The 13814-nt window shown below is 41.3% G+C and overlaps 1 protein-coding gene across 1 annotated transcript; it reads right to left on the bottom strand.

Annotated features, from left to right (window-relative positions):
- Positions 1-3250: 3250 nt before the first annotated feature.
- Positions 3251-13544, bottom strand: ARSI (arylsulfatase family member I). The gene is made up of 2 exons (XM_069763575.1): positions 12380-13544; positions 3251-5517 (listed from the first exon to the last, which is right to left on the bottom strand). The coding sequence occupies exons 1-2, from the start codon at positions 12697-12699 to the stop codon at positions 4110-4112; spliced, it is 1728 nt and encodes a 575-aa protein (XP_069619676.1). The 5' UTR covers positions 12700-13544; the 3' UTR covers positions 3251-4109.
- Positions 13545-13814: the final 270 nt, after the last annotated feature.

The following is a 13814-nucleotide window of genomic DNA, read 5'->3' as shown; positions in this document are numbered from 1 at the left end:
AGGATAGGTCAACAATATCTGATCGGTGCAGCACCCAGCACCCCCATCGATCAGCTGCTCAGTTCCGAATCTGCAAAGCAAAGCTTCGTCTACTGTATAGGGGCGGGTACTGCACATCCGCCAGCTATTCAAATCAGTAGGAGTGCATGTGCAGTACCCAGCTGCGGCCACTATTACGTCGACGGAGCTGTGCAGCTCCTTAACTGGCCAGTACCGGCCAACAACGGGAACAGTTGATTGGCTGGAGTGCCAGTTGTTGCACCCCCATCGATTACACATTGGTGACCTATCCTTAGGATAGGTTAAGGTTTAAATCCAGAACAACCCCTTTAAGAGGGACCTGTCAGTACTACCGATGAAACAGTTTTAGTAAATATGTGCACAAACAATACTGAAGCCCAGGAAAACCGGGTGTTACCACTGCTGCTGTCAATAGGATGTGTCCCTACAAAATTTGATACGGTCACCACTCACTGGGTAGTGTCAAAGAGTTTTGGGGCACATAAGATTGACAGGGTTAATGGTAACACCCAATTGTAAATCTATTCATACATTTCCAGGAGTAATAACGGAAGGAAAGACATAATATAGATTTGCAAGAAAAGATGCTCCAGAATGGGGAATGCACATAACAAAAGAAAAAAAACATTGTAAACTATATGGCAATTTGGGGTCAAATATCAGTAAGAACTAAGTAGAAAAAAACCCCTAAAAAATAGCTTTTAATGCAATAATTCACTTAAAAGTATATGTTAGTATATACAAAAACTCTTTAAAAAAAGGTGACTATAGATGGGTTAGTTATAATATCAGGAACATGAATATACAAAAGGCTAAAGGTCCATAATAAACCCTGTCAAACTGTTCACCTACCTGACTGCGGAGGTTGGAACCCTAAACAGTCGACATGGCGCCCCCCGCTCAACGTCAGCAGTCCCACTGGACGAAGGTGTGCTGATTTAGCGCTCAACTAGGTGTCGCGGAAATTGAGGAAAAGTTGGACACGGCGCTAAAGTCTCTCATTCATTCACAGGATCGAAGGGGGAACCAATAGTCAGACATCCATTAAAGGAATCGTCCAGAATTAGAAAAATATGGTGGTCCGAATATTGGTACCCGAACCGATCCTGAGAATGAATGAGAGACTTCAGCTCTGTGTTCAAAACCTTTTTTCAAAAAACAGCTCCATACAGGTATTTTTTTGATTCTAGAGCTCAGCTCCAGTAAGGTGATTGAGGCACAGCTGCAATACCACATACAACCCGTGAACAGGAATGGCGCTATTTTTTAATACGAAGGCAGCCATGTTTTGCTAACCAGTCCCTCTGAGTGATTCCATGTAGGAACGTTATAGGGGTTTTTTCTATGATTGGTGATGTCAGTGTTACATACCACAGTTGTACTTACCTGGTAGCAACCATGTTCACATCACCAACACTTTCCACACATGGTGTGACTTTAGAACATTTTTATCTGATGAAACAAGCTGATGCTTTTATTATTTTGTCTCCATTTTTATTAACAATCCAGAGTGTAAAAAGGATTTGCTTTTCCATTAAATTGCCATGTCAAAGGCATTTCTAATGTTCCACATAACGCTTGATAAATCATCTTCCTACTTGAATGAGTCACCTTTCTTTTACAGCCTTCAGGCTTTTAGAAATCTAACTATATTGCACAAACTTCTTTTTCCATGGTTTTATAAATGTCAACATTAAAATTACTGGATAAACCAAGACAAAACAGAGTCACCAGATGAGAGGTTGTCTATTATGTGTATTTTATGGAGGCAGTTTTTTTGGCTTTCTAGCAAGGTGAGGTATGAGTGCCGAAAAGCCTAAGTCATTACTAATGATATTGTACTGGTCAGTGGTCATCATTAAACATAAATTCATATCAGTCATTGGTAGGAAGAGACTGATGGAGGAAATCATCAAAGTCTGACACCTCTTGGGAATAAAAGTTGTTTTTTAGCAAAATCTAATTGGGCCAAAAAATATGCAACTTTTGATAACTTAGATTTCAACTTGTGTCCACAATTTTGGTACATCTTACTCCGTAAGTTTTTTAAGTTTGGCTTATGAAAAAGGCCAGTCTCTGAGAATTATCTACTTAAGCGCAACTTTAGTCAAAGTGTAGCAGCCGCTGCTAACCGTCGTCAGCTACTCCAGCTTAGCTTCTATGTGAAAGAAGCTTCAATACCTAGCAACAGCCGGCAGCAGTGTTTAGTAGCGCCCAACAACAGCCGGAAGCAGTGTTTAGTAGCGCCCAGCAACAGCCAGCAGCAGTGTTTAGTAGCTCAGTTCAAAGCTTCCACATCAAGCAGCCACTAGAGCAAAGAACAGCTGATTGCTGGGGATGCTGCAGTTCTGACCAGAAAGGCACCAATCTAGTATTGATGACCCAGCCTGTACATAGGCCATCAAATACATTTACCAGGTCCAACCAAGGTATATATAAAGAAACTGGCAAACCGTAACCATTATTTAAACCGGGCTCTCTCCCTTTGGATGACTTTTATCAAAATATGCCGCCATTCTAAAACTTGTGCCTTGGTACCCTTTCCATCTTTTAGCATAGGACACGCATCTAAACTTTGACAACGTTCTTTACTCCCTTGTTAATTAATGTTCAAACATCTGTCGAAATGAGTTGGGCTCCAGTATCTACACTATATCCTCCTCAATATTTCATTCTTTAGACAACTTTATCATTCTTCATCCCTCTCATTCCTTTAATCCTTAACTATCTTCTTTATACCCTGATGTGACCACTGGACCCTTATCCAACCACTTGAGTCTTCAATTCATTGACCATCCTTTACAGACTTAAACTGGGAAACCAAATCCTTGCTTACTTCCTCAATATTTGACTCTATGACTCTATACAACTAACTTGACTTTGCAATTACATCCTTCTTTATAGGCTTTTAACTTTGATTTCTTGACTTATCGAAGTTGATTAACAGATGATAACCACATATCGAAGCTGCCTAGCTCCTTTATTTCTGAAATTTCAGGTTTTGGATACCAGTCCAGTCTGTGATGTACAATGATAGTCAAGAAAACCTTACTTCTGTACTATATTTCAACCATCGCCTATGGTAAATTATACTGGATTCCTCAAACCAACATAGTCATGAGTTTAGCATCTTGATTTGTCCAGACTTCCATATTTTATGTAACTGTGTATATCTAAAGAACAATCTCGTAGCCCACCACATGACAATAGATTTGTTAAGTCACATTTTGAAACATTTAATTTTTTATTTGTCATCTATCTGCAATGGAGAAGGCCTTTTTGTTGGCTGTCCTAAGACCTGCCATCGTCTGTTGAACGTCTTGACAAAGATACAATAAAACAGTAGCTTGGTAGATACTTCCTGTGCTTCAGATATGAAAACCTTAGCATACGGTCAAGTCACTTAGAGGTTCAGAATAATAACCTCTCTACAAAAATTACCTCTTTGAGAAGAATATCCTTCTCTTGATCAGATTTTCTATAATTTAGTTTCAATTCCTTATCTTCTATATATATATTGACCCTTTTCCTTTGAGAGGACCACCTTTCCAGAAGACCAATTTTCCAAATTTTGGGAATTTGTCTCGAGAAGGTTTTACTATAAGTATATCTGTAAAAATAGATTATTTCTGACAGAATCAAAAAATATCCACAAACAGGAAATTTAATGGCTAGACTGCCATCTTCTTAATCTAAAAAGTGCCACAGTAAATACTGCCTATAATTAAAAAAAATATTAGTATATATTACGTCCGTGACTATAAATTGTCTTTAAGGCTCTGGAAGTCGTCCAAAATAAGTAAATATTCCCTTTAATATTTAGAATGTGCTTGATTACATTTCAACCATATAAAAGTGTCATCTGTATAATCCATCCGGATTACATGTCTAGTCTTTGAATTTCTTCTGTATATTCAGAATTGTTGATGCATTCATAAATGCTACATCCAGCTTCTTTGGACTTGTAGTTCTCGTTGAGCCTTGTAGAGCTCCGCACTCTATGATCCATTTGTAATTAATCCAAAGTAAATTGTGCTACAAGAAACAGTTTGAAAACAAGGGCAAAAATATTTTCTTAATTTTTTCTTTCAGATGCGATTAGACATAAGACGTGTGTTCAGCTTTCGAAAGAAAGTTTTTAACTTGCAAATCTTGCATTTTTTCTTTTTATTTGTGCTCTTTAAATGTCCTCTTCTAATCCAGTTTTCATCATCCTCATCATCTTCTTCGCTAGCCCATGGTCCCCAGGCACCACCGTTGAGTTCTGGATTACCCCTTGGGTCCTCATTAGGATACCGCACTGGAATTGCACTACGGTTATAAAAAGCCAAACGTGTCAGTAATTCCTTCACCACATCTGGCTTCTGTGCAGACAGGTCATGACGTTCGTAAGGATCTGCTGTGATGTTGAAGAGCCATACAGACTTACGAGCTCCATCGGTATGACGTTCTAAATTCCACCAGGTTCCTGGGAAGTTGGTGAGGGTCTGAGGTGGAATCCAATCACTATAACCAGGATCTCCTGTTATCAACTTAAAGTCTTTGACTCTTATAGAGGCTTGAATAGCGGTATTCCACACACCTTGACCCTCTTGCATGGACCCAGTTTTGGCAAGGTTATACAAAGGGTCAATATTGTGCAGAATTTCAGTCCGAGATGATTCCTTTCCTTCACTGATTGATGGCCACATATCATAACCATCTAGTCCCTCTGTGTCTGAAATATTTCCTCCTCCCAATTTTACTATTGTTGGATACCAGTCGGTTATGTGCATTAACGTCCTACTAGTCCTCCTTTTCTTCTTGATCAAGGGGCTATGGACGAAACCCAAGCTTCTTATACCTCCCTCCCAATATGTTCCTTTGCGGCCCCTTAAAGGCCAATTACTTCCACCAGAAAATGTTTGACCTCCATTGTCCGATGAAAAAATTATAACACTGTTGTCATAGTAACCATACTTTTTCAAAGCCCGAGTGATGTTTTTTACAGCTGCATCCATACAAGTTACCATGGCAGCATACTTTCGCCTTGATACGTTGCCCATATTCCTATATTGATATATATACTCCCGAGGGGACTGAAGGGGAGTGTGCACCGCTTGGAAAGATATGTATATAAATATTGGCTGTTGTGGGTTATGAGCCGCCAAGATATGGCTTACACGTTGGGAGTAGAGAAGTGTGGAGTACTTGCCAGCAAGATCCCATGCTACATTCTCTCCCTCATGTAAATCAAAGCCACATACTCCTGGTCCATCACAGTTGTCATAAGTGTAATAGTCCACATTGCCGGTCAAAGAACCAAGAAAGGTGTCAAAGCCCCGTCTCGTTGGGAGGCATTCTTTTTTATAGAAACCCAGGTGCCACTTTCCGACCATGTGTGTTGCATAGCCAACTTCTTGTAGCTTCTGAGGCAGTGTGACCTGATGAAGGGGCAAACAATTAGCTTGCCGTGGACGAATGATGGAGTGTTGTAAACCAGTATGGATCTGATATCTAGGAAATAAAAAGAAAAGGACAATGAGAAACTGTACTTGGGAAGATTGACTATACAGAAAACAGTGGGTGGAAAAGGTAAACAGCATTGGGTAATGAGTTCATGAATCAAAAAGGACAACTTATAGCAAGGTTTATTTCAACAAGCTGGATACAAATATCAGAGATCTAATGATAATAATGGACTACATCCCAGGTGGCTTTACATTGTCTTGCTAAATATGGAAAACTTTAGCAAAAATATTGATTAAAACTTAACATTTAATAAACCATTAAATAGTACCAAGACACAATAAACCATATATAAGTAGAACCTTAAAAAGGTCTGCCAAAATAAACAACCAGGCACTGATAAAGCACCAATCTTCTGCAATTGACTACCGTCTGCAATTGACTACCAATTCCAGTACCACTGGCATGTAGTGGAAGGACCTGGCAGGGTGATATAGACCAATAATAAGTTGAAACGATCTCACCCAATTCAGATACACATTAGGATCTCTAGCAAGAGTTTTGAAATGCTCATGTGGATCTGTGGGCATCCAGCCCCGTTATAGACATCCATAACATGGGTACAAAATAGTAGTGTCAGTTAAGAAAAAATAACCGCCTCCCGATACGTTTATTTTGGCTAGGAGGTAAAGGGCAGAGATTTCAGCCCAACCCAGAGGGGTAGTGGTAAATATGGAAGGGGATGTGCAAAGGGTTAAAAGCTAGCTACATACTTTTAGCCCCATCTTCGTTCTGCCATGGAAGCCGCATCGCGTCACGTGTGGAGACGGACCAAGAAATAAGAAGGTGACTGTGGACTTGAGCGCTTCCCTGGCCACATGCTATAAGAAACAGTAACTTGACACCTACAACGATCTTTTGTACCGTACCCTAATTTTTATCTTTACCTCTGGCTGTATTTTCTGCATGTTTCTCTGTATATATTTATAGTTTTTAGTGCGTCTTTCGGCAATTAAAATATCAATTAATCTTGGGCTGCTCTTTTATCTCAAAATCCGATTTCCCATGTCTGTGAGTTCGGCTAGTACTTATACGCTACCAGGGGTTGGTTTCTGACCCGATATAAGCTTGTTAACGGATCGGGCTTATATCTAATGAGGAACTGTTGGCAGCACACCATTCTGGTGTTATTGGGGGATCCTGGCAGTGACGGATCGGAGGTTTATATATATACTAGATGGTGGCCCGATTCTAACGCATCGGGTATTCTAGAATATGCATGTCCACGTAGTATATTGCCCAGCCACATAGTATATTGCACAGCTCAAGTAGTATATTGCCCAGTCACGTAGTATATTGCCCAGTCACGTAGTATATTGCCCAGCCACGTAGTATATTGCCCAGCCACGTAGTATATCGCCCAGTCATGCAGTATATTGCCCAGTGACATAGCATATTGCCCAGCCACGTAGTATATTGCCCAGCCACATAGTATATTGCCCAGTTACATAGCATATTGCCCAGTGACGTAGTATATTGCCCAGTCACGTAGTATATTGCCCAGCCACGTAGTATATTGCCCAGTCACGTAGTATATTGCCCAGCCACGTAGTATATTGCCCAGTCACGTAGTATATTGCCCAGCCACGTAGTATATTGCCCAGTCACGTAGTATATTGCCCAGCCACGTAGTATATTGCACAGCCCAAGTAGTATATTGCCCAGTCACGTAGTATATTGCCCAGCCACGTAGTATATTGCCCAGCCACGTAGTATATTGCCCAGTCACGTAGTATATTGCCCAGTTACGTAGTATATTGCCCAGTGACGTAGTATACAGCATAGAGCCACGTAGTATATTGCACAGCGATGTAGTATACAGCACAGAGCCACGTCATATATTGCCCAGCCATGTAGTATATTGGCCAGTCACGTTGTATATTGCCCAGCTACGTAGTATATTGCCCAGCCACGTATGTCACGGGTTAAAAAATAAAAAATAAACATATACTCAACTTCCGAGGACCCCTTGTAGTTCGGTCACATGACCGTGACGTCATGGCAGGTCATTCTTGCGCAGGCGTGCAGGACCTGTGATGACGTCGCAGTCACATGACCGTGACGTCACGGCAGGTCGTTATTGTGCAGGCACTGTGATGACGTCACGGTCACATGACCGTGACATCATGGCATGTCCTTCTCGCGCAGGCACGCAAGACCTGTGCTGACGTCGCGGTCACATGACCGTGACGTCACGGCAGGTCCTTCTCGTGCAGGTGTGCAGGGCCTGTGATGACGTCGCAGTCACATGACCATGACGTCATGGCAGGTCCTTCTCCCATACCATTCTTGGCACCGGAGCGTCGCGGAAAGTGAGTATATAATGATTTGTTGTTTTTTTTATTATTTTTAACATTAGATGTTTTTACTATTGACGCTGCATAGGCAGCATCAATAGTAAAAACTTGGTCACACAGGGTTAATAGCAGCGGTAACGGAGTGAGTTACCCACGGCATTAACCCTGTGTGAGCGGTGACTGCGGGGAGTATGGAGCGGGCGCCGACCTAAGGGGAGTAGGGAGGGACTAATCGGACTGTGGCCGCCGCTGATTGGTCGTGGCACCCATGACAGGTAGCTGGCGAGACCAATCAGCGACTTGGATTCCATAACAGACAGAGGCTGCGACCAATGAATATCCGTGACAGACAGAAAGACAGAAGGACAGAAATACGGAAGTGACCCTTAGACAATTATATAGTATATTCCCGGCCTGGGACTGGTGATATATATACCACCCTCACTGCAGAGTGCCCTGATAACCAGTACGTGACAGGGCAGCCTCTCCGACGACTACTTATTCTAGGTGCAGTTCCCTGACTGACCTGAGGGTAAGGGGTGCGCCAGAGAGCTGCGACTGTGTAAGCTCCGTCACAGAATGGTAACAGTGGGGTGATATCCGTATCCCCCGGTCCTCTCGTGTGAGTGTTTTCATTACAAGACCTATTAAAGGTTCTAATTATATATGTTTTGTTGTGTCTTGGCACCTTTTAATGGTGTATTAAATCTTAAGTTTTAATCCCTATTTTTGCTTAAAAAGAAATGTCCTTATCACTTTGTGGGATCACTTTCCGTAAATATGAAAAACAGCAAGAGCTTTATATGAACATCTGAGATATGTTAATAAATGAAAAGAATAATGGACAATTCTCACTTTATGTCCTACAATAAGGTGTGGTTTACTTTCTAGACAGTGGATCACAACTTTGTAAAATGCCTAAAAGAAAGTATTAACCTACACTTAGTACAGTGCCGGTTTTTCAGTCTCAATGTTTTGGCTGTAGAGGTGACATCACATTGCCAATCACTGAGTTCAACGACTCAGCCAAGGTTGACATCATGTGTCGCTGAGCGCAGTGTACAATCCGCAGCGCTCAGTGATTGGCTAGAGCATAGACACACACCTTTTACGTGAAATAACAGCTACAACCATAACACCGAGACCAGAACATCGGCAAGATATTGGCACTGGACCCAGAGAGGATGAGTTCTTGCGGAGTTTGTTTCTTTAGATATTTTACAATGTTTGGGGCCCACTTTGCTAAAAGTGGACAACCCCTTTAAGGATGGAAGCGTGGTATGATCGGATACATCTTGCATGACATTGAGCTTTCTTATACTTCAAGCAAAGATCTTAGTGATGGTTTTCATCTTGCATGGATGAGCTGTTACACATAGGAATGAGTCCTCGAATGGATGTGATTTAATTCATCTATTATGATGACAAATAACTTTTCCAAACTTTTCGGTTGTTAGAATGTTCTTGACATCCATATAATGGATTTTCCAGTACAAAGAAAAGAAGTAGTAATACAAATAAAGTTTTCTAGGTTGATAAAATAATAACTCCCCAGACTGAGGTTCTCACTGTTTTTAATAACACTGATTATTGATTTAAAGTAATCTTTCACCTTTTACATTTCTTTTTTAGCATAATTCCTTTTTCCTCAGCTTTACGAGTCCCTCATCGAATAGAAAATTGACCTCTTTTCTGGTGTATGATACAATCCGGGGCTTTGCAGCTGTCGCTCTGGAACAGCTGGAGAGCGGGAAGTTGTCTATTCCTGCTGGAAAGTAATATAGTATTCACAGTAATGATTTACTGATATAATTTGTAGCCTCGTAAACCATCTGAATAAGCTATGGGGCCTGGGTTAAGGCAAAATCCAAAAAATGTTATCATTGATCACAAAAGTGGGAAAAGTGGGCAAGTTCTGGAGTCGTTCTGGGTCAGTGGGGACTGCTATACTTAAGTTTAGTTTCCATGTGCTGATGTGCCTCATTTTGGCTTCTGCTTCCCAAAGAAACAAACATTAATAAATGACATTGTCAGCCCTGGCGTGTCCAATCCACAGCCATGACAGTTCTGGTTTCTAGGATCAGGCTCTAACACAATCAAGGATGATGCGGTCTTGGGTGATGTCATCAATAGCCATGACATCACCAAAGGAGCATCCATCCACTGGTGCAATATTAAATAAGAAAACGTGTAGGACATACCTAAAGTATACCCTACCCACCATTGTCACAGGACTGCCATGGTTACCTTAATAGTTCAAACTACTGTATTTTCTGGCGTATAAGACTACTTTTTAACCCCTGAAAATCTTCTCAAAAGTCGGGTGTCGTCTTATACGCCAGGTGTCGTCTTATAGGGCAGATGCGGAGTAATCTGCGGTCGCCGCATATTGTGGGGGGAGCGGTCCCAATGACGAGGTGAGGGGGCGCCTCCCCGGGAAGGTGTAAGTGAAGCAGAGGCAGAGAAGGAGATAATAGGATACAAGGGTGAGCCAGATTAATGAAAGAGGAGTGTTTTTCTAGGCACAGCACCGCTCTCTCTCTTTTTTGCATAACCCCTGGCTTCCCAGACGCTGACAGTTTGCTTCACTTACACCTTCCTGGTGAGGCGCTCCCTCACCTCGTCATCGGGACCACTCCCCCCCACTATATACGTCGACTGCAGATTGCTTCGCACCCACCCTATGAGACGACACCCGGCATATAAGACAACCCCCGACTTTTGAGAAGATTTTATATTTTAACTGGAAAAGTTGGGGGTCATCTTATACGCCGAGTCGTCTTATACGCCGGAAAATACGGTACCAGGTTTCTTAATTCAGTATCACTTCTTTAATCTGAACTAAGTAATTACAGAATCAAGTCTCCATATATTTTCATTATTGTTGCTCCAGAGACAAAGATTTCTGTATATAAGAGATAACAATCGTTCATGTGCCAAAAAGTGACCTCTAGTCATATTGTGTAGTGCTTATTTTGGAACAGACAATGGGATCAGAAAGGGTAAAATCTAACAGCCACATATACATTAGACCAATGTTGGCCAAACCCGCCAATGTTGGTAGACTCGGTCTCGAATCCAATGTGTATGTAGCCTTGGAAGGAGCTCGCAATTCTGAATTTGTATGGAACTCATTTTGGTCTTGGTGAGGTAAGTCACCACCAGAGGAGTTTGGCAGTATCTCTCTCATAGAGACCTCTAGAGCCCAGCTAAGTGCTCATGTTTCTGAAGGAGTCAGGGAAAATAGCTGTCGGCCCACTCAACATTTGGTTGACAGCTATCAATTGTTTACGTAGGTTCACCGGGTAATCCTTAAAGAATTTTTACAAAAAAATGAAGTTATCCCCTATGCCTAAGATAGAGGACAAATTACTGAACTGTAGGGATCTGCATGAAAGGCCTTTGCTCCACCATTGTCTCTGGGACTGATGAGTACAGTGCTTGACTATATCCGGCAGTCCCATAGACAATAGATGGAACAGAGGCAGACCATGCATACCTCCCATCCATGATAGATTTACAACTATAGTTTTTTGAACTGGAGATGTCACATGTGGTCTACTTCCTATTAGAAAGTCCGTGTGACCTCAGGGATCCTCCATGGATCGAATACGGAGCAAACCAACCAAACCATTGGATTAATAAAGGGAAGAGAGAAGATTCACTAAATGATAATGTAACACTTATAGTGTTTGACACTACATGTGGTCCATTTGTCTTATACGGTCCTGAGGTTTAGTAGTTATGCAAAACACCAAGATGACAAATACAAGAAGTTGGCAGAAATACTATGTTAAAAAGGACGTCATTTTATTCTTAGGGATGAGTTACTGTAAAATTATAATAAAACAAAGTTAAGTTATAATGACTTGGCCAGAGAGGACATCCCTTCTACTCTATGACCCAGCTTTCTAATTGATAATTCTTACATGTACAAGAACAAATATCTTAGTTTTCCACCATAACCTTGTTTGCGAATCTTTTCATCACCCCATGTTCAGCTCTCAGGTAAGCACATCCTATCATTCCTAGAATCAGGAAGTTAATCCCATGGGGAAAACTACATACGCAGCAGAAACTCTATACTGAAGGGAAAATGGTCCTTGTGAACACCGAGAACATAGAATCTATATTTTTAAATTTTTTTAACCATTTAACCCATTCAGAGCACATTTAGTAGAACTGAAAAGATTACTGTGTGCAAAAGCTTGAGCATTTCTACACTCAGTCTTTACATTCCTCTGTCCTTCATCAAAAGAGTTAATATCAAACTGGAAGAGGGCCAACGCAGTTCCTTTCTTGGCAAGGGCTGCTGGCTACACAAGTGATCTCTTGTTTACATATTCAGTAACTTTAGTCGTCCCTCAGCAAATGACCCTCTAGGAAGTCTACTTCTGGCATTTGCCAACTGAATTTTCACGAGACCCGTGCATCTTTTACGTGGTGGCATAGGACTAGTGAAGTTTTTGAACGTTTCAAACTTTTGGAAGAATAGAATAATTTACAGAAGGGCCTGCAGATAACATACTGTATGCATGATAACATTTTCTTACCTGCCAGTAATAAGTTGACTACGAGAGGGAGTACAGATCGGTTGGACGTAATAGTTCTCCAGCTTGACCCCTTCAGCAGCTAACCTGTCTAGAGTTGGAGTTTGTATATCTGATCCATGGTACCCGATGTCATGGTAGCCTTGGTCATCCGTCAAGATAAATATAATATGTGGAGGTCTTAATGGAGCTGATGCGTGAAATTTAGATGGTTCATCACCAGGACTATCCCCAAGTACTGTTGGCTTCATCCAGTCCCAAGACATGTAACCGAAACTTAAGAGGCTGACCAAAGAAAATCCTGTTAGGGTTTGAACAGCCATAACCGGGCTCCAACAACCACGGCTAGTATCTTCTTAGAAAAGAAATAGAAATATCAAAGTCTAACAGCAAAATCTAGAATAAATATTGGAAGTCCAAGTTCGAAACGAATAATCCAGTGTCCTTCAGAGTTCATTTAGTTCATATTAATACCATGAATGGTTATTCTATAGTTCTTGCTGAATGAAAACAGTTCAGCTTTCTCATAGAAATCATAGAGAAGTCACATGCGAAGATGTTCTACGTTCGGAAGAACTTTTTGGATTGATGCCATCAACACGTGTCTAAGAGAAGTTCCTTACCTGAGGAATTCTGCAATCATTCACGTGCACAACGTGGCCACAACTAGAGCCAAATTTGTACCCATGTCACATACTCAGTCTCTATCCGTTCCTCGAAAGCGAAGATATTCTCACTGCACATGGGTTTGATGTTTCTGATTTTTCAGGAATCCTATGAAATCTGACTATGTGCAGGTTAAGTATTATCCTTAGTCTATTGACTACAGGCTGATCTTGAAGTCTAAAGTGGCTTTTTTTAATCCCAGATCTTGAGAATTCTATTTTAGAAGCTCCAGTCGATCCTACTTCTGTATCCTCCGGCTTCTCCACTATTGTAAAACTTTTTTTTTTAATTTTGTGATTCAAGCAGAGCTGCCAAATGTATGGGATGAATGTGTGTTTTGAGCCAAGCAGGACTTTGGATGATTTCCCCAGAGTTTTCTGAATACTCACTTAGCCAGGGGAGGTAGACTCTCTCAAGACAGCCGCGAGAGAGGTGTCCAAGTAGTAGTAGTTGGAGCATCTGTTTGGATGTGGCAGGCACTGGCAGGTTTAAGGAGAGCTTCGCTCGGGATGCTGATCCCTCCCAGTTCCTCTACTCCAAAAGGCAAACTTTTAAAAAAAAAGTCAGCCTGGGACACTGCAGGGTCCTAGTGTGCCTCCTTTTTTTCCCCAATTTCTCGAGCATATGCAAAGAAAAATCTATTCAGATATGGTCCAGTCTTATGTAATTTAGACAAACGAAGGCAAATGATCAAGATCGCGAATGTCTTATTTTACAAGGTCAAGTAGTTATTGGGGGTTACTATAAGTCATTGCTTTATCATAGGAAGTTT

This window comes from Ranitomeya imitator, chromosome 4 (assembly GCF_032444005.1).
Source record: "Ranitomeya imitator isolate aRanImi1 chromosome 4, aRanImi1.pri, whole genome shotgun sequence".
NCBI classification, from domain to species: domain Eukaryota; kingdom Metazoa; phylum Chordata; class Amphibia; order Anura; family Dendrobatidae; genus Ranitomeya; species Ranitomeya imitator.
This window is presented reverse-complemented; position numbering and strand designations above follow the sequence as displayed.